General features: G+C 37.8%; 1 protein-coding gene across 1 annotated transcript in view; it reads left to right on the forward strand.

The window, feature by feature from the left end:
- Nucleotides 1-17,390, forward strand: part of LOC134839006 (ras GTPase-activating protein 1-like) — a gene marked incomplete at its 5' end in the record, with an annotated part of 36,767 nt that extends 19,377 nt beyond the window's left edge. Inside the window, 6 exon segments of the mRNA XM_063854383.1 lie at nt 186-262; nt 820-1,037; nt 1,575-1,999; nt 2,234-2,475; nt 9,171-9,481; nt 16,832-17,390. Coding sequence (XP_063710453.1) covers nt 186-262; nt 820-1,037; nt 1,575-1,999; nt 2,234-2,475; nt 9,171-9,481; nt 16,832-16,906 — 1,348 coding nt within the window.
- Between the last annotated feature and the right edge of the window lie 4,768 nt (nt 17,391-22,158).

The following is a 22,158-nucleotide window of genomic DNA, read 5'->3' on the forward strand; positions in this document are numbered from 1 at the left end:
TAGGGTTTCGCAGAGCTCAGAAAAATCAAATTGGCTGACTTATCTCAAATTGGTTTTTTTCTCAATTATTTTTATGTTTGCTTTATCTTGCAATTGAAAGCTCCCTTCTGTCATTTTTGCTGGTGTTTGCGAAGTGTGAGTTACGGTCTTTTGTAACCATTCGAAAACTGAGTTTGTTGTTTCAGAAAGTTGCCATCGGAGCTGAAAACGATACGAATGGTGTTAATGTCTTCAAAGTCAAAGAAAGGAAATCAAGATTTAGGTATGGAAAATATCGAATACTTCGTTTCATTTAAGATTAATAAGTATTAAATATGTGGATAAGTAATGGTCTTGCTGCGAACAAATTGATTTGCAAGATGAACATGTTTCAGGAAAGTTTCAAGTTATTGATCGAGATGGTATGGCTTTTGATAGGGTTTTTCAGTTTGTCAAAACCTCAAAGTATCATAACTGATCTGGCACTGGAATCTTTATTTCAATACAAATTTCATGATTTCGATGCATCATAAATGATACCATTTCCTGTTAATATTATTTAGACAGCATAGTTTAATGATTGTTTGAAAATAATTTTGATAATTCATTTTGCTAAATGAGCTTATTGATGTTCGGTTTGTTCTTAAGAGCATAAGCAAATAAAGCTGTTTCTTTGGGCTTCACGAAAACGATCAGAAAATGATAGCATTGTAAGATGATTCTTGTTATCAACATTTTTTGCTCCCTTGGCGCAGATTGAAGATGAAAGTCATGTTTGATTCCTTTTAAGAGGTATTGAATAAGCTTGTCAAGCTAACATTGTTTTGTTAATATGTGTAGGGTTCGGCGTGATCAACCTGCAACTCCTGCCGAAGAATGTGCTGCACTGTGCCAAGTACGGTCTGTGCCCGGTGATGAAGAACATGCCCCTGGGCAACCCGTGTGGCTACAGTAGCAGCTCCACCCTCCCTCCCTCCCACCTTGGCACAGTGAGGTGTGAGGTGTTCCTCAAACACTTCACCATCCTCCCAGAACAGATGTATGCCAAACTGCAGACAGTAAGTTCGTGTCCCTTTTTGCTTGCTTGAGCTACCACCTGCTGCTGCTGTGAGATGAAACTGACTAACGGCGATAATCGGGCCTAAAAACAACAATATAACGGCAATAATTAGCTAAAGATGTAAATGAATGGCAGCTGAAAAATCAACAAATATTCATGCAGCATGAAGATACGCATTTTTTTCTAATTAATTTAAATTTCCAGTTTAATTTCTTTTTACCTGGTCAATTTACAGTTTCACAATTAACAGTAACAATTGTCTAATTCTATAGGGAAATCGGTAGCAAACATTTAAATTAATTTAGTGTTTGGTGAGGCGTTTGGAAAACGTCGGTAAATTGGATCAAGTTTTTGTAATACTTGCCCCTGATTGGACCAATATCTGATTACTATATTTAAATACAAAAATACAGTTTGAAGTATTTATGTTTAATTTCTCAGCTGTAGGAAGTTTTGTTTTCTGTGAAAATTTTGTCAGAATCATTTCAATCGGTTGTTTTTGTCGATGTCGTGTACCACAGAAGAGTTGTTTCAGTGTCTGCTATCACAGGAAGGCCCCGATCTGTTGTACCAACTGGGATACTGTCTGCCAGTGCGAGAGCGCAACTTCTACGCCCTGTCACTACTCAAAACATATCTGCACCTGAGGTCAGAAACTGACTTCATCGTCAAACTGAACGCAATCGAAATCGCAAAAGAGGACGAGCAGACACTCTTTCGCTCCACAAGTCTAGCAGTCTCGGTCATGGAACACTACTTGAGCAAAGTGATGCAACCCTTCGTCCAGCAAGCCCTACAACCCATCATAGACCTCATAGTATTTGACCCAGATGTGACGGCTGGGGTCCCAATTGCATCTCCGAATAACAACCAGGATCCAGAGAGATGGAGTAGAGCTGCGAAGAGATACCTGCAACATCTGGCTGATAATATTCTAGGCCAGGTTGACATGGTTCCCACGTAAGTTACCTGCGGGCTGTTGTTTAACGTGACGTCAATCGAAAATCAGTTTGACAATAAGGTGTTAGAATCTATGCTGTTTCCTTATTTATTCAATCGATTTTTTTTGCAAGAGGAGCACAGTTTCATCATATTTGCTACGAATCTTTCTGGCTTTTTCATCACGTTTTTTTTTTTCAGTATAATTAGAGAAATTTTATGGTGAAAATAATTTAAGACCTAAATTTGTTTCAGTAATCTTCGCTACATCCTGCAACAAATCAAACGTGAAGTGGAGCAGAAATGGCCCGTTCGGCCTATGAACGGCGAGCAACTCTCAGCTTCCCATCCAGGTGTCGAGTGGAACAGGGGAGGAGCAGGGTCAGAGGGAGCTGCTAAGAACCAGATGCTCAGATACAGAATGATTGCCTCGTTTTTCTTTCTTCGCTGTATATCACTGGCACTCTGCACACCTCGCAAATATAATCTCATCATCGGTCAGTTGGAACTTCATATTCATAAGTTATTCCAGATTCAACCAATTGTTGGATCACCTCTTTGTGCAGTTTTTGTTTTCGGCAAAAGGTTGAAACTGCTGTGCTAATTATTTTTTATGCGAACGTAACATAACGTCTTTACTGATTTTGAAGCTAACGTTCAAAAAATTTGCCTACATGAAGGTATGCTCTCCAATAAAAAGAAATGAGGCAGAAAATGGCGTTTTAATTAAGTTTTAACCGGGGAACCTAATTTGCAGGATTTCCGGCAAAGTAATGAAAACATTTATTGATTCAGTTTTCTTTGACTCATTCTGACACTTTTTTTTGTAGTTGAGAACATCAAAAGTCACAAACTAGATTTTCGCTAATTATACGTGGGTAGCATAGTGTGATAGTACAATGCAATTTTTTTCCAACCTAATTCGCAAATAAAAGTGAATGAATAAATTTTGAATCATTTGGCTACATTAGAAGCATAATACAATAAGCTTTGACATTTGCTAGGTAATCAGTTGCTTTTTTAAATCATTAATAAACTGGGAAAAGCTGGACAGTATAATAATTTCACTAGCCACCTTGTTAGCGTAGTGTATTAGCACGAACCTCATTTTTTTCCAACCTACCTCGCAAATAAAGGTGTTCACCTTTTTGATGGCTTTTTTTGCTATAATCACGATCTGTAGCATTGGACATTTCATAGCGTTTTATTGTGGTAGTGTTTGTCATTTAGTAAGCGTCCGTGACTGAGTGGTTAGTGGGTGTAACTCATAATCTCTAGGTCGCAGATCGAATCCGGGACGTAGTAGATGTTTTTAATTCGAGGCTTATCTCTACTTTTTAAGAGTCGATGAACGTAGTTCAGACTCTTATATATGTCGTGATGATTTTTTGTCTTTTTTTACAGGAAAAGTATTAAAGTTTGTTTAGTCTCAAATTTCCCTTTTAGCGGTTTTACTTTTGGTTTCTTTTCGAATTCAGTTGATTTCCTTTGTTAAAAGGAAGGCAAACTCCCTTATCGAAGAGCAAAAATGTAAAGGTCACGAAAAACGTGATCGACTTTTAGTTTCGAAAGTGGTATTTAGTTTTCAGATGTCTCAGCGAACATTTATTTACACTGCGAAGCTAGTGTATTAGTACGAACCTTCTTTTTTCCAACCTAAGTTGCAAATATTGGTGCCAATATATGTGCTTTGACATTCGAATAGTAATAAGTTAACTCAGTTGATGTATTTTTAATTTATCAAATGAACCGAAAAATGTGATTTGTTTCAAACAACTTACCATAATGAAAACTCGATTTCAGGCATTTTCTCACTCAATATATATATCGCAATTTTTTGAAATACATAATTTATACATAATGTGGATCTATGCTGTGCGATTTGTTACGTGTAAGCTTAATGTGGATGTCTTAGTTTTTTATATTCTAAATTATTACTTGTGTCTATCACTTGAGCAACGTTGAGTCTATTTGTATCTGGTGGCACTTTTGCTGAAATGCATTGGCAATTAATTAGAATATATAGCTGCTTCATTCGTGACTAGCGTTTGTCGATTGTTGAGCTTGCGTGGCTGAGGGGTTAGTGTGTGAGACTCAAAATTTCTTGATTGCAGTTGGTCGCAGGTTCGAATCCTACATGTAGCCGAAATTTTGCTAATTTGAGTCTTATTTCTACTTTTTCTTTTTTTTCACTTGATATAGCTGATTTTTGCTAGTGTTTGCGAAGCGCAGCTTCGCCTGTGTTTAAATTCTCTTTCAGAAATTGTCTAACTCGGTATATTTTGAGATTTTTGAAATGCATATTTATACGAAATTTGATTTAATATATTCTAATTTATTACATGCAAAGTGGCCTCGAGTTAATTACATTCCAAATTATTACATGCAAAGTTAGTTTTCAGTGCATTGTATAGCGTTTGTGCATCCAAATCTGTGTAGCTTTCTCGCTCGTGTTTGCGAAGTTTCTCCTTCACCTCTGTGTTGTGCTAGTAAGCGTAGTGTAATTGTATGATTCTGCTTTTTTCAACCAATGTAGCAAATGAAAATGCTAATTTGGTGGCCTTTCAGCTGCAATTACTATTGCTGCATTGGAAATTTAATAGCATCTGTTCTCTGCTTTATTGATGGCTAGTGGGCATAGTGAATTAGTATAATTCTACTTTTTGCTAGTGCTTGCCATTGGTCAGGTGTCCGCTGCTATGTGGGAAGGACGTGAGAATCTCGAGATCGCTGGTTCGAATCCAGCAGAAAACAATAGTTATATTAAGTCTTTTCTTTCATCTATTTTTTCGAACTGCTCTTTTCTCGTTTTCTCGCTTGTGTTTGCGAATCGCAGCTTCCCCTCGTATTTTCGAAGTCGGTACATAGCACTAATTCGAGTCTTATTTCTGCCCTTGTGTTCGCAAAGGGTTTTTCCTTTTTATTTTTCGGAGCTGATTTTGTCGTTTTTAAGAGTAATGAATGTAGTGAGTACTATCTTGATTATATAGGTCTTGCTGATTTTTTTGTTTTTTTTATAAGAAAAAGTCTTGAATTTGTTCACGCTCAATTTTGATTTTTCGCAGTTCGATTTGTGATTTCTTTTCATTTCAGTTCAATTCATTTTCATTGTGAAAAGGAAGACAAATTCCATTATCGAACAGCAAAGTTGTAAAGTTCACGAAAAACGTGATCGACTTCTAATTTCGAAAATGAAAATTGATTATCACATTTCCGAGTGAACTAAAAATTTTAACTTTTGATCCAGTTTTCTCAAATTGGGTTAATTTTAAAAAAATAAATTTGGCCATCATAAATTGTTCTACAAGTTCAAAGAGCTTTAGGGCCATCTATTTTCTCTTCAAAATTCAAAAGTTGAAGATTTTTGAAAAGGAAACTCAGTTTTTTTTTTAGTTTTTTCAGTTTCCTTGCGTTCATTACTCTTTTCCAACTGTCAGTTGGCTATGTTTTTTATTGCTTGTGTTTGCGAAAAAATAATCAATGAATGCGTGAGTCGAAAAAAGACGCTTTTTCAAAAGTAGTCGGAAAATGCACAAAAAGTTCTTGAAAAGGTGATATATATTTTCTTTAAAATCCTGTTTGTTGTTGGCTAGTAATTGAGATAGTTATATCCAGATGTTGCAATTAGTTTTAATCTCGTTGTGGTAAACTTCTTAGTTTTCGACATTTTTAATACAAATTTTGATTCTCCCATCCTGGTTGTGTTTACGAAATGCAGTTCAACTCTGTTCAAAGCTCAATTCAATTGCTAGAAAAGGCAAATTTCACTCTCCAACTACGAAAGTGAAAATAGCGCGAAGAAAACGTGAACTACTTCTAGTTTTAAAAGTGGGTTTTACTTTTCAGATTTGGCGGAGAAATAGAAAAATTACCTACAGTTTGTTCAAAATAAGACTCATAGTGTGCATCAGAAATTGTTCTTGTAATTTGAAAGCATATTTTTTATTTGGAAATTTGGAAGTTGAAGTTTTTTCGAAAAACAAGTCAGTATTTTTTCTGTTTTCTTGCCTTCGTTGATACTTCCTGCAATCGTTCGGCTATGCTTTAACCCTTACGATTCTAACATTATGTTCACTAGATTCCGCACATTAAAGTGTTAATCGTGTTTCAACTTGCTTCATAATATATTTAAATTAAATCAATCATCTAGTGAAAATATCCAGCGAAAATGGCGTAGAGGTAAAACACCCAAATAAGATGACAAACGTTTGTGTTTCAAGTCCGGCCTGGAACTGTGTTTTTGCGAACCTGAAGTTTTCTGCTTCGGACTATCGTTGGGCGGTTTATTTTTGTCGGCTAAGTTTCCGTAGCCCGACTTTTTTTTTATAGTTTCAGCTTTCTTTTGAATGCTATTTTTAAAGTCCCATTGGTAGAGACTTTTTTTGTGAATAGATTTGTTTTTCAGTTTTCAATCCTAAAATAACGCGTTTAGTCATCAAAAAGACGCATGAGAAATTAAAAAATGGAAGTTTTGATCAATGGGGGGGGGGGGGGTGAAAAGTTTTTGCGTTGCTAAATTTTGATTTTATTCGGGTCTTCCACACTCACCAGCACACACACGCACGCACACACATTTAAATTTCAGTTTTGAAAAACTATTTTTACGTTGTCTTAACGTAATGAATTTCTGCATGGTGAACAATTTAAAGCTCTTCTCCACTCCCCCCTCCCCACTTTTCAAAATATCGATTTTTGTGTTTGCTTTTTGTGTTTTTACGGCTAAATGCGAGATGATTCGATGTGAATTGTGAAGAACAGATTTGGTTTCAGTTGTCAGTTTGGCTCTTTTTCCTCCCCCCCCCCCCCCCCCCCCCCCCCCAGCTTTAATATATTAGTGTAACGAGTGGTTTTACGAGGTTGAGTATGAAGACCAAATATGTTTGTCGTGGCCTTATTAGTCTGTATGTAAATTTGCATAGCAATCGGACAATGTAGTCAACAAATTTACATGTAAAAATTTGCAGGTGGGGGGGGGGAAGGAAAAAGAGCCGTCAGTTTGTTCATCATGCCAAGTTTCATTGCATTATGACAACGTTAAATAAGCTTTTCAAAATTGCATCAATTTTATGGTGCAAGGAATGGGGCTGTTTTTCCTTTTCACCCCCAGCTGCTTATTTTTATGATTAATTTTTCTGTTCACATTGTCGGATTGTTACAAAAGTTGGCATGCAGACTAATTATGCCACAACAAACATATTTGGTCTTCTTACATAATCTTGTAAAACTAATCGTTACACCATAAAATTGATCCTTATGTGAGGTTGGGGGACAAGGATAAAGAGCCAGAGTGATTGTGCATGATTGTGAAGACCAAATACGAAATATGTTTTTCTTGGCGCTTAATTAGTCGGCATTGCAATTTTCACAAAAATTGGATAATTCGAACAAAAGTTTAACTTGTAAACTTCGAAATTTCGCGGGGGGGGGGGGGGGGGGTCGAAGAGTCCAATTTTTTTTTTAGAAAATTCAAATAAAAGAACCAAAAAACCGTGGAATTCGCTGCCTATTTTCTCTAGCTTCAAACATCCGTTTGGACGAACAGATTTTTACGCAAAATTGAATTGTAACAAGAATATTAACAATCGGATCTGAGTTTTTTTTTCACAAGGCTAGTTCTAGGGCTAGGAACTCTCCGTATCTCCTGTCTGAAGATTCGTTTCCTCGCCTTTTCCCAACTCCAACTCGGTTTCTGTCTTCGTGGTAGTGTCAGTTGCAACTGTGTTCGTGCCGCCATTCATCAATGCATTGATCGTCATCTGAGTCTGGAGTGAGAGCTCGAGCTCCGAGAAGTCTTTCCCGCCCTCTTCACCCTCATCGTCGTCTTCCCAGTCTTGAGTCGGATCCACGTCTTCATCCGGGGGAAGCAAGGTGTCCAAATTATCCATATCTCCTCCCCCAGGTCCAAAATGGATAAGACTGTAGCGTCTTTGAGGTATTCCCTCGCTGAGAAATAAAGAAGGGTAGGAGGCGCGATGGTGGTTCCGATGAGGCAAGAACCCCCTCTCTGATTGAGAACCCAGAGGTACTGGATTCGGGTCCGTTTGGTCTGGCTGTGTGAACATACTAGCGTCGTCTAGGTTGTCAATTTTAAGTTCTAAATTGGACATGGCTGTTGGCAGCATATCATCTTTCGAGTGTGTATTTTTGTCCTCTAGTTCAACGGTTGCGGATGTGGCATTATAAATGTTACTCATAATAGGACCGGAGTTTCCTATCGCCGAGGAAACAAGCAGAAATGCTTTCGTAGATTTTTTATTACTGAGTTTTATGTGCATGAGCGTTTCATCGCTAAATAATGAACTTGCTTGGTTACCAAAATCAATTTCAAAACAAAATTTCCTTTCTATGAAATCTTCGGAAGCTCGTGCTAATTTCATGGGCAGCTTGCAATCACAAAAGGTTAAAATGCTCAGCCTTAATCAGTCATAGTTTAATGTGGTCCAGAATGGAGTTTTCAAATTTGTTCGAAGCTTGATAAATAGCGTTTCCACTCAGTTGTTTTGCGGCGTTTGAAATTTTTGTGGAAGCTTTTCGTGTGACTCTTTTGCAACCCCCCCCCCCCCAGTTTGAATTTCAGTTTCAATTTAAACGTTGCGTAATGCTATGAAACTTAAGCTACTAACTAAAGTGAACAAAGTTATTGTACATTGTGGCTCTTTTCCTATTTGCAACAAAAAAGACGAGTGAAGCCTTAAAAAAGCCACATTTTTTTGTCAATTGAAAAAATTAAAAGTTTCGTTCATTTTACCATCTGTTTTTGTTTATTGAAACGTTCTTTTTATTACCAGTAAATGTCAGCGTCGTGAGGGCCGATTGATTGTGCCTAATCCTAGGCAAAGTTGCTAGCTTCAATTGAAATTATAATGTACTGTAAATAATTTGATGCCAAATTTATAATGCACGTTTTTGCGCTATCTAGAACACGCGAATGTTCTAAAACTAGGATAATTGTTCACAATTTTGGCAAAGAATAATTGGCAAACAATAATTGGAAAAGTTTCGTTTAAAAAAGCATGTAAACAAATTTTTTAAAACATTTTTCAAGCATGCTCTAACACTCAAAACTGCTTGACTGAAAAATACAAATAGATCAATTGGATCTGGAATGTTTGCTTTGAATCTATAAATCTAGGTTCCAATCGTCAAAAAATATCTTGGCTACGTTATTTGATTGGCGTTAATTCGTTTGCAGGCTCACCCCCCAACATAGCCGCTGCTCAGGAGATGCTGAAGTTGCTGGCCAAACTCCTGCAGAGCTGGGCCAACTTCACACAGCTCAAAGATCACGCTGGCTTCGATGTCCACTCCCTCAACAACTACTTAAGACAGAACCAGGAGCGCATGGAGGGTTTCCTGGAGGGAGTCAGCACCAGTCCCCAGGGTCCAAACCAATCCTCACCGGCCGACTCAAAAGCACAATGCGACCTGGCCGAGAAGTTCGCATCACTCCATAGGCTTTGCTGTGACAACCACGCAACACTTAAGAAGTTCAGCTTCGAAAAGGTATGTCTTTGCTGTGTTTTGACAATATATATACCTCGCATAATTTAGTTTTTCTTTGTCATGCTGCTACTGCAATAACAGTAATTGATTTATGTACTACCAACCTGCGGTGGTATAGTTATTAACTTTATGGTGTGAACAAGGTCACTGTGTGATGTGACATTGAAACTCGGTTGAGAGTTCAGAGTTTTTCGATTCTGATTTATCTCTCAGTAACTAATCAAAAGAAAGAAAGAGAAAGCTTAATTCAATACATCAGAATACATTATTGAATTACCATTAGTTTTCACACGATACCGCATAGGATTTCACATGGCGCAGCCAGCAGGATTTGCAGCACAGGACAATCGGACGGATATGGGAATACCCGTATTTTGGGCGTCAGCGAATTTAGACCCTCCGTGGCAGTTTAAAATTTGGTTTGAACAATTTCTAATGACAGTAACTGTCAAAGAAAACGTAAATCCAGAGATTATATTAGAAGAACCAAAAGACATATTAGAAGAGCCACCTCCTCGACCAGAAACACCACAAGAGGGAGAGACTGAAGCTGCGACGATTGCTAGGAATCTTAGAGATAAGTTAGCAAGGGATAGAGTTTTGCTGGAAAATGAAGAGAGAAGGACAAGAGGCCCAGGAGTTGGCCACAACGTTTTCTACAACGAAGTGCAAAAGAAACTGGTGTCCAGATTATTTCTGTCACTTGGTACAGAGGGAAAGAAACGATTTCTACAAAAGAATCCGCATGTCGAAATATCCAAAATGTCGTTCAGGGAAATCACAGAACTTGCAGAAGTTTCGTTTCAAAAGGTAAAATGTGTAACATATGAAAGATATGAACTGTTTACACGAATGCAAGAATCCGGGGAATCTCTGGAGGCATTTCATGCAGCGCTAACTGCGCAAGCAGCTCGATCTGAATTGGGAACATTGGAAAGTGAGATAGTCCGTGATCTATTCATTTCGAAAATGAAAAACAGGACATTGCAGGACACGTTGACAATTGAAACTCTAGATCTTGAAGAAGTTCTGAAAAGGGCGATAAATTTCGAACCTAGTAAATTAACCACAATGGCATTTCAAAAGACGAATGCTGCGGCAACAGGAGAAGCAAGTAACAACTACAATTCGGGAGTGAGAATAAAAACAAGAACCTGTAATGGCAGTTAGGAATTCGTCAGGTACAACAAAGAATCAAAACAGAAGGAAACAAATAAACGACAAAACAATAAAAAAAATTCCGACATGAAAACAAAATCATGTAACAGACGTGGAAGGACATTCGATCAGGGACACTTGAAAAACTGTTCAGCGATGGGAAAAACTTGTAAGAATTGTGATAAACCCTATCATTTTGCCAAAATGTGTAGATCTCAGCAAGTAAGTGAGGTTGCGGAAGAATCGGAGGGATCTGTAGTGGAATGCGATCAGATAAGTGAAATCTTTGGGTCATGTAGCGATTTTGAAGTAATGTCGATACAAACATATCAGTCGGAGAACGAAAGAGTCTTCAAATATGTGAAGGACCGAATCAGTGAAATGAGGAACAAATCGAATGGAGAGACGATAAAAGTCCAGAAAATCGATTCAATTTGAGACCCAACGCTGAAACGAGTAAAATCACTAAAGGCCATGTACGAATTGATAATCAAATAATACAATCGACGGTGGACACGGGAAGTCCAGTCTCTTTCCTAAATTGGGCGACGGCAAAGGAAATAATGGACAAATCAAGCAAAGTAAGATTCATTCCGTCGGAAAAATTGAATTTGCATACAAAATTCGTTGATTACAACAAGCAACCGATCAGTGTATTGGGGGCTTTGAAGACGAATCTTCGGTCGGCAGGCTGGGAGGTGAAAGGTGCTACATTTCTTGTGACAGAACGTAAAACCAGATGCATAATGGGCTTAGATCTGCAAGGACAAGTGGGGATAGTTACTACACAAAAACCAGCTCCGAAGGAACTTACCAGGTTTGACGTGCTCATGTGCGAGCAGTCAGAAGGTTGGAAAGAAAAATTTTTCAATAAATTCAGAAATTTATTTGATAGACAAGGGATTTCAAAAAATCACATTGTAAGTTCGAAATTTAAATACCCCTATGTCTAATTCAAGAAAAGGGGAGAAGAATTCCAATTCACATACAGTATAAAGTTGAAAAAGAAATTGAGAAACTGTTGACAGAAGGTCACATCACAAAGCTCGATAAATGTACGAGCGATTGTTTTATTGCCCCGATTGTGATAACAGTAAAAAAGGACGATTCGATAAAATTGGCGATGGACGCGAAACCAATAAGTAGACAACTGTTCAAAAATAAGTACCAAATGCCTAACGTCGATGAACTCATCGATGGAGTAAGTCAAATTGTTACTGAAAACAAAAGTGGTACACTTTACTTTACGGTGTTAGACTTGAAGTACGCGTACAGTCAATTAAAATTGGCTGCAAATACAGCTAAACAGTGTAACTTTAATATTGTTGGTGGAAAGGCTACTGGGACATATAGATTTCTTACAGGGTTTTGGATTAGCTGACATGCCAGCTGAATTCCAAAAAGCCATGGATAGAACTATCAATCACGCTAGAACACATTCTGTTTTCTGCATGACATTCTTATTGTGTCGAAGGGAAATGAAATCGAACATGGAACACTGGTGGAATCGGTACTTAAAAAACTGGATGATGAAAATCTGGCATTGAAAATATCAAAATGTGAATTTTCAAACGACAGGTGGATTGGTTGGGACATCACCTCTCAGCATCAGGGGTCAGTCCAAAATTCCTCAAAACCGAAGCAGTTATAAGTCTAAATCCACCGAAATCGCTTAAACAGTTAAGGTCATTTCTGGGCAGTATAAATCACTTAGCGAAATTTATACCTCACGCGGCAAGTCTAATTGAGAAATTGAGGCCACTTCTCAAAGAAGAAAACCAAAAGACAAAGTTGAAAAACATGAAATTACCAGTCAAAAAGTTCGAGCGGGGGGAATGAACACACTGTGGTATTGCTATAAAAGAGGCAGTAGCAAATATTACAAAAGTACATTACTATGACGCTAACCGAGAAACAAGCGTTAAGTGTGATTCAAGCCATGATGGCTTGGGCGATACATTGGAACAACAAAAAGAGGAAGGTTTGTGGGTTCCAATCTCATTCGCATCCCGGTATTTAAATTCGCAAGAAAAAAATTATTCATCTAATGAATTGGAGCTACTGGCAGTTGTTTGGGCAGTAGACAGATACAAACATTACCTTTTGGGAAAACCATTTACCATTGCAACAGATCACAAAGCGCTCACATCAGCGTTAGATGGTAATAAGTCTAATAAGACCTATCAATCTCGTTTGACCCGGTGGGTCGATCGATTGTTGCCATATCAGTTTAAAATAGTTCACATTCCGGGGAGGGACATGGGTATAGTTGACTACTTATCGCGTGATCCTTTCAATGATCCTTGGCCAGAATCGGAATTAGACGAAAAGTTTGTAGTGGCGTCAATAAATTCGTTTCATAAAGCTTTAGACTGCATGAACAGTAGGCTGGAAGGCATTGGGTCGCTCAACTGGAACGAAAATGTTCTAGAAGGAATGCAGCGAAACAGTCATCAATTAATGGTTGCCATGACAACCAAAACGGTCAAAAACGAACAAGGCTCGACCGGAACGAGAGAAAACAGTTTTCACGACTGCCAAAACAGCTAAACACAACAGTTCAAGATAAACAGATCACTTTTTCGTCAACTCAACTCAGCAAACAGTCGTACCCAAAGAAATCGGAATACACCGAGAAAACAGTTTCCCAAACTCAGAAGAAGAAAGAAAAATCAGACTCGAGGAACGAGATGTCAGAAAAATTCAATAGATCTTACGACTGGTGGTCGGATACACCACAGGACTGGCGCAATGACGACAGAGAGGAGAGCATTGTGGACCCAAAATGGAATCGTTCACTGTCAAATGCAAACGAATTTTCTGAAGAGGAGGAAGTCACTGAAACATTACAACGCACGAGAAAGATAATTCGTGGAGGCTGGAAAAATAGAGATAGCTCGGACAGTGAAACAAGACATTCATCACGAGTTAAATGGCAACTCGAACCAGAACAACAAAGAGAAGCAGACCAAAGTCTAATTTCGTTCTGGCAGCTGATCGAGGGAGAGAATAACATACCGGGGAGCATTAACAGGGAGCTAGTAGCAAACAGAGAGGAAAGTTCAGGGGCAAACACAGAGGAAACTAGAGACAGCCCAGAAATTTGTCAAGGTCCAATCAGCATCAAACCAGCTACATCGGAGGAGAGGAGATTGAGTGAGGTGCAAGTAATTGAGGTGGATCTGACGACTACAGAAGACATTGAAAGTGAACAAGAGGTATGTGCCATTGAACCACCTAAGTCGTCCAGTAAACCGAAACTGCAGAGGCAGCAACAAGAGGAGGCCCTCGACAATTTATCAAAACTTTTTAATAAAAGTTTATTAGCTGAATTAACAACCGAAGATACCTGGATGGATCGCCTCAGACGAGTAATAGAGAGAGGAGATAAGCAGGGCTTCGAATTAATGGGACCACCATATACGAATCCATTGTGGTCACAGATGGCGGTGCAAGACGATTGCATATTGGTGAACATTCGCCTAGCGGTTCCAGTTCAGCTGAGAGAAGCCGTTCTCAAAAGGATCCACCGAGGACATCCAGGCCAAGAGGCTATGTTAGGAGTGTCACAATACCTGTGGTGGCCGCATATGAACAAGGACATAGTGATTCTAGCGGAAGTGTCGTAGTTGCACCAGATATGGTAAGAATTTAAAAATCCTTATTCCAAAAAATTCGTCGAAGCCACTGCGACGGCTTACGCAGCCTGGACAGGAAGTACAATTAGATTACGCGGGGCCTATAGAAAATCACAGAGGAAAAAAATCTACCTCCTAGTAGCTATAGATAGATTCTCAAAATTTCCGTCGGTGAAAGTTACGAAATCTACAAGTGGGAAGTGCACGGTGAAATTCTTGAGATCTTATATAGACGTACCGGAATCAATACGCTCCGATCGATTTTCAGGATTTAAGGGGAAAACACTTAAAGTTTTGTTCGGATCTTAACATCGAACAAAAATTTTGTCCGGTGGGGGACCATCGAGGCTGCGGTTTGGTAGAACGAACAATACAAACCATGAAGATTGGGGGTAATGTTGCTAGAAGAAAACAATAAATCGATCAAATTATGCCTTAGTACCATAATGCGAGATTTACGGTGGAACAAGCAGAAAACTATACAAGTATTTCCATTCCTAGCACACTTTGGCAGACTACCAAAAAAGGAATTTTAAATTTTAAGGGATAAGTTTCTAAACAATTCTGACTATTCAGACAAACAACACTTGGAACGATCAGCATTGACAGCATCACAATTGAAACGACGAATCGACCAATCAAGAGAGAATCTCAAGATAAAACGCAAAGGACAACTCAGCAGGGACACCAGTCCGCTGCATAAGCAGCAAGTGAATTCGGACAGGGATCGACAAAGAGCCAAAGACCTCAAGGAACTGCTGGAGGCGAATGCCCGCTGGAAACAAGAGAGAAGAGATGCCGCGAAAAATGAGGTGAGGCGGATCGTTGACGAGACCGGACTACTAAATCCTGAGCTGTGGAAGGAGATGATATACTCCTGGGAAAAGGGGTTCATCGAAGACAAAGAATTGGAGCAAAGCAAATCGCCGAAAACAATCTTAAAAAAGGATCCATTACGGAAAAGTGGACAGGCCCTGACGAAGCAATTGAAGGGTAAAATAGCAACCGAAACAGGTTCAACGATTAAGACAACAACTGGCTCTTTTTATCGGAAATTGCTCAAACGAGGACGTCTCTGACACACGAGAAACAGCAGAGTGAAAGTAAAAGCCCATCGGCGGAACCTACTAAGAAATTTCAAAGGCTCAGTTCCCCTGAAGTGCTCGAGGACATCGGTTCAGACGAAGAGTTATAAACGGGCTATGGAAATGGCCGATTCTGTGAACCCGGTAGATCGATTTCAGCAGAGTCAAACAGTCGTAACTTCAAAGGATACGGACGCAGGAGGGGGTCTAAACTTAGCGATAAAGAGAGCGAAACCGAACATGGCTGGTCCCAGTTTGTCGGCAGGTCCAAAATCGCCGGACGAGAGTGCCAGGAAGAAGACTGATAAGAAAACAAAGGAAAAAGAACGCAAAAAAAACAAAACAACCTTACAGGCCAAACTGCAGTAGCAGTTGATTAGAGTCAGGAACAATCAACATCAAATTCGGGGACATTGAAACACGACACTCTTGTGAGCTCTACTCCAAAAACTAAACAGAAGACCAAATTGAATTCTCAAACATGTCCGGAGGATATATTTGATACATTTCAAAATCGGAATTTGGCACCAGCTGAATGGGAGAATTTCGCAGACCAACTGTTGAAAAGGGGGTCCAAAGAGTCGCGGACGATCTCAGAGGAAATCTCCAACCAGTATCGGAAAGAGATACAGGATTTGAGCCTCCTCAAGGAGTTTTAGACGAGTCAAGTGCGGAGGAGTCGGGGGTCAGACGAAGCTCCAGACAGACAAAAAACAAAGAGCCGAAACGTTTTGGCGATCCAATAAAACACTCTATTAAAGAAGTTTCAGAGGATTTGTCAGGGGGCACTACTCAAGACGGCACTTCAAGAATACCGGAGAAGGCTTACGGACTTCAAAAAACGAAATGACAGGCTCGTAGAGTCAAAATTGAGAATGTTAGAGCGACACTTGTTCAGGCGAAATTTCGGCTATGCAACGTTGGATAAAGGAGTGGACTGGAATCCGAGCTGGGAACTAGAGCTGGAAGAAAACTAGGATAGGAAGATCCAAGGACTAATCTTACAAAAAGCCAAACTCTTTGTGAACTGAGTGTATTAAACTCTTTTTAACATAAATTATTCCATATATATTGAATAATTTATTTCTTGCCGAGGGGGTGTGTCATACTGCTACTGCAATAGCAGTAATTGATTGATGTTCTACCAACCTGCGGTGGTATAGTTATTAACTTTATGGTGTGCACAAGGTCACTGTGTGATGTGACATTGAAACTCGGTTGAGAGTTCAGAGTTTTTCGATTCTGATTTATCTCTCAGTAGCTAATCAAAAGAAAGAAAGAGAAAACTTAATTCAATGCATCAGAATACATTATTGAATTACCATTAGTTTTCACGCGATACCGCATAGGATATCACATTCTTGTCTATTAATCGCCTCCTCAATGGTATATTTGTTCACCGTCACTCACAGATATATTTCATTATTGGGTATGCGAGAGATTCACATTTTGTTTGATGTTTGTTTCAGCCGTCCCTGAAGAAACTCCTGTTCATCATCGAAGAAATAGCAGAAAAGTCTGGCCATACTCTCGGGGACTCCTAATCTATTTCAATACGACCCACTCCTCCAAAACTGGCTTTGAATGTGTGTGTTTGCGTCTATCGGATGATGTATTTCTAATCTCTGTTGGCTGCTGCTGGATGTGGAATCCCTCTGTTCTATTTCTATATGTATACCTTGAATTGAATCCGACCCGACCACAACCGCTGTCCACCAAGACTTGGGCGCGGAATGTGAAGACCTTGCCCCTAACCTGATCTGAGCTGAATGATCTGATGCTGAAAGGAGGAAGTTGTGAAGTGGGAATAATGTCCTTTCGTATCGGAGTGTTTGTTTGAAGACGTAGAATGTTAGAATTTGAATGACTCTTTTGAACTCAATTTTACAGTAAATGTTGCACATTTTCCACGTAATTACATACTGTTATGCTATTGGTTTAAATGCTGACCTGATTTTCTTTCTCTTCCAGTGCAAATCGTATTTGATTCAATTAGCTAGTGTACTGTTAATTCAATTTTGAACTCCATTTCTTGGAAGTGTCAAAACAAAAACAACTTTGTTCTGAAGAGCTGACGAGAAATTTAAATTCATCTCTGCGCTTTTATTTTTTATCAACATTAAATCGTTTAAATAGTTTTACACTGGACCAGCTCTTCTAGTTCTATGAATGAAACTAACATTTGGGTTGTGTGCTTTTTAGTTAATTTTTGAAGCACTCTGATAATGGAGCTTGTTTTTTTTTGTTTCAAAAGTATTTTTCTTTTGACCATTGAAAATAGGGAGCAAATCCGTCGTCGGTATGTTTTTATTCCACGAAAAATCAGGTACTAAAAATAACCAGGAATGATTCGACTGAGATATCATCGAACCCTTTTCATTGTGATTCGAACAATTTGAAAGTTCAAAAATATTTAACAGTAAAAAAATTGTTTGAAACTTTGACTGGTAGTCTCATTTCAAGTGAGTGAAGCCAGCGAGGTCTTTTTTCATCCTGAACACTATCCTGAAAAAAAGAAAGAATTTCAAGAAAAATGAACGTAGTGAAGACTCTTATATGGGTATTGGTCATTTTTGTTTTGTAGGAAAAAATTTGTTTGTTCAAATTTGATGATTCGCGGTTCGACTTTTGATTTCTTTGTATATTTAGGATTGCGATTAGCAAGCCTTATCTAATCGGAATATAATTTTTTTTCGTGTGACCACAGTTAAACAAAATCAGTTGAATCACTTATGATGCTGCTATGCTGCTGAAATGCTCAATTTCATGAAAATTTAAGATTTATTCCTGGGTGGGTACTAGTTACTACAGGGTAGTTTCAGAGAGGCTTGGAATTTTGAAACTCGAGTACTAGTTACCACTGGTAGATGCTATATCTAGAACTCAAACCATTGCATGTACATTCATAGACTATCGATACTAATTTTCTGCTAATGGTTTTTCGGCTTAATGGTTGACTTCTGTCTGCTAACCTTTGAGCGTCATCTTGCTTTCTTATGATTTTTGTCTCGAAAGTGGTGCGAAGCTCATCTTCGACTCTGTATCAAATTGTGTTTTCTGTTAAAAGGAAGCTAAAGTTTAATTAATTTTTGGAGCCATCTGAATATTTTCAATTCTCTTTTTGAATTGTAGCCGAACAACGCAAAATCTGAAGGGTTTGCCAGCACATAGTCTCAAACTAGTGTTCCGCCAACGAGCAATCAATCCGGTATGGAAATTTTTGAGACAGTATTTCTGAAAAGCAAGTCCAGACAGTTCGTTTATTAGTCTCCGGTAAACTGTCAGGAGACATCTTCCTAAAGATAATCAGAAGATAATCAAAAAGTTATATTCACTTTTTTCGAAAGAACAAATCAACGGGTATTATGTCTAAGATCGCCGTGGTCCAAAAAAATTGAAATCTTTTTATTCTTTATAAATCAGCGTTTTTTTGCACATTTTCGTTTAGTTTTTTTTTAACGGAAGAGCCTGTTTGCAAATTTGTAATTATTTTTCATACCATAGTTTGCGATGTACTGAAAAGTGACTGAATGCCGTATTTCCAGTTATCCACTGGTTTGATTTTTTAAGAAAGCCGGTTGATGCAGCATCTCTTTGATTCGATAGTGAAAGGGGATTACGAACTCTCGGTACGGAACGAAAGTTCGTATGTATTTGGATCCAAAATAAAGACATAGCTTGTCAAAAATTCAAGAATTTTTAAAAAAAATTTGGTGCGATTTCTTTTTATTTGCTTTTCTTGGATTGTTTTATCGAACGATTTTCTCAGAAGCCAGCGAAAGCACCATTTCAGGTGCTAAAACAAACTTCTGGTTCTTTTCGTATTATTTTATTAATCCGAGATCGGCAACTTTCCTCAAATAGTTTTCTGAAGCATGCATCCTGACTGCTAAAATTCTGGGGAATTTTTCTGAATAACTTGAAAAGCGGCCTGCTCAAAATCAGCAAAGTTTTTCATGTCTGTTTCAGGGGCTAGTAGTTCCAGGGCTTTTAAAAAACGGTGCTACTTTTTTTCGCTCTGTTTGTTAGAAACGCATATATGCATGCAGAGACTATTCCGAAAAGCTGAAGTTTAAAAGGTAAAGTTGATAAAAAAAAGGTTGTGGGATTGATTTTAAAAGTTATTTCAACTAACCAAAAAATGATTTTTTTCTAGCTCTCGCAGCATTTCAAATCGTCGAAATAAAAACATTTTTTGAAGTGATTTCTTTAGATGCTAGGACTAGTTGAATTGCAACGTTTTTTTTATGGGCTGAACTACGGTTGCAACTGCGACTGTTGGGGTATTGTTATTGCTCAGTTCCTTGATGTTTTTTAAAGATAGTCGAGCATCAAGTTTTTTTTTCGTAAAGTGCAATGATTGTGCTTAACTTTCATTTAAAAAAACTCTCCATCCTTGATTACTGTTACGAAGCGCTTCTGAAGTTGATCATTAGAGCAGTTTCAATTTGTAGATGTTTATGTTTGTGTTTAAGTTTAAACTCGCGTCCTGATACCACTATTATTTATTTGTCTGAGGAAAATAGGGTGAAATGGAAGGTCGTTGCAAGACTTGTAGCTCAGAGAGTGGTATAGCATTGGCTAAAGATTAGGGTAGTATGATTTTTTAAACCCACAAACGTGTCTTGTTCCCTTCAGTCAGCACCATGTAGGTTATATCTGTTTTAAACGCCGGAATGAGGGATTATTGTATCTAATCGAAATTCAATCATTTTTAGTTAACTGAATGCTCCAAGTGAAATGAAACTGGCTTTCCCCCTTCTTAAATATAATCAATTGGATTACTAATGTGGCTGTAAAAGGACTTAATTGGAAACAAGTTATCGGTATTTAATATGGAAACAAAGTCAAGTTGTTGAAGGTCAATCAGTATTATAGGTCAAGTTGTTGTGTGCTATCTTGTTGTGGGGTTATCGTGTTATGATGGTTTAAGCATAGGGGTTAAATAATCTTGGATGAAAGAGTGGACACCAAATGCGGTATAATAAGTGTCTCAGTTAGTATTTTCCTGAGCATTTGATAGAATATCAATTCGAAAAGTGTAAATCAAGGCAATTTCAATTAAATGGCCACAAAATTTAATCTATTATCTAACAACGCAACTCCAAATAGTCAATTAAATCTTTGCCACACTGTTTCAACAATAATTGTGCCTTAAACGAAAAAAGTTTTGATCTCTTTCAATGCCGTGGCTACGCAATGAAAGAAAATTTTATTTAATTGCGCATATTTTAAAGCATACTAGTCGGAATTGTAATTTTTTCCCTCTTAATTCTTCAGAATGATTGCAAGTGAATCAAGATTAGTCGTGTCCGATCAAAACACAGCTCAGATTGTTCCAATGTCCTTTAAAAAACCTCTGATCATTTTAGCTTTAACCAAAAATGATGAATTTGGAAAACAAAACAAATTTTTTTCTTTTTCAAAAACTTTCAGAACACGCTATGTCAAACCCAAGATATATTTTTTGAATCTAGTAACCAATTACCATGAATCAGACACTATATCCTAGTTTAGCTTAGAACTCTCCATCTGTTGAAAACTGCGCCGCAGAATTTGGTCATATTGCCTCACTATTTGACTTTCTTACCTATTTCCGTTCTTTTTTTTTCAAATCAAACGTACAGTTACCGCCCCTTTTCACTCAACTAAAATTAGTCACTGTAAAACGTTCATACCTAATCAGCCATAAATCATATCTAAACCTTAATTCATACTTGCAAATGTGAAAACTAAGTGATTCAGAGAAATAAGAACAAAAGTTGAAATCAGTTTGTTATTACTTATACTAAAAAAATCACCTTTTTTGTCTTTGCAGATTAACAATGCTACCAGTACATACCAAGTTTTTATAAAAAATTAAATTCATTGTGTCATTACCTTTTCACGATGGACATAATTTTAGGATGGAGCCATTCCCTATGGTTAAAAATAACGCCATAATGCAGTACAGCTCAATCCCGAGAACGAGAAAAGCAAGTCCAGACAGTTCGTTTATTAGTCTCCGGTAAACTGTCAGGAGACATCTTCCTTAAAAAAAGAGAGTTTTATTCTCTTTTTTAAGGAATCAGAATACCTGTGCAATTCATACACAAGTTATTTCACAAGCAAGCGTCGCCCAAATACTCTGCGATTTTTTTTTGATTTTTTTTTCATCCTCATTAAATACAATCTTATTTTACGCAAACATCATTGAATAGAATAAAAATTTATCCACAACTGCAAATACATTTGACAAACCACAAAAAAACACAATAACAGAGCTACAGCACTTCCACAGTTTTTCAAATCAAAATCAATTACAAATAATTCCACTCACAATTTCTAGAAAAACTTTTTCATTACAATCACGACTTCATCAAAACAATAAACCACAACCTGTTCCACTCTCTGATATTGCTTACGAACCACACAATTTGAACGAAACACAAAAAGAAATTTTAGAACAAACACACTCAGAACAAACTAAGATTTAATTTTCGTCACATAACGATAATGGTTTTAGCCCACAATCTTCAATGTTACTGATATAAAGATATACTGTTTAAAATTCACACTTTGAAAAATACTTTCAAGCGCAAAAAAAACGTTGATTACTACTTGTTTTCATACAAGCTTTTTAGACGCCTCATTTTAAACATTTAAATGCTTTTGTTTTTAAATAATTCCTAAAATCAAAAAAGTGCCAGTTATTTTTGTTGTCTTGCTTTTTGTGACAATTTTTTGGCTTTCATAAGTTTACTTTGAACACAATAACCACCTAAATATCAATTAAAGTGAGCAATTTTAAATATTG

This window comes from Symsagittifera roscoffensis, chromosome 2, assembly GCF_963678635.1.
Source record: "Symsagittifera roscoffensis chromosome 2, txSymRosc1.1, whole genome shotgun sequence".
In the NCBI taxonomy this organism is placed as follows: Eukaryota; Metazoa; Xenacoelomorpha; order Acoela; family Convolutidae; genus Symsagittifera; species Symsagittifera roscoffensis.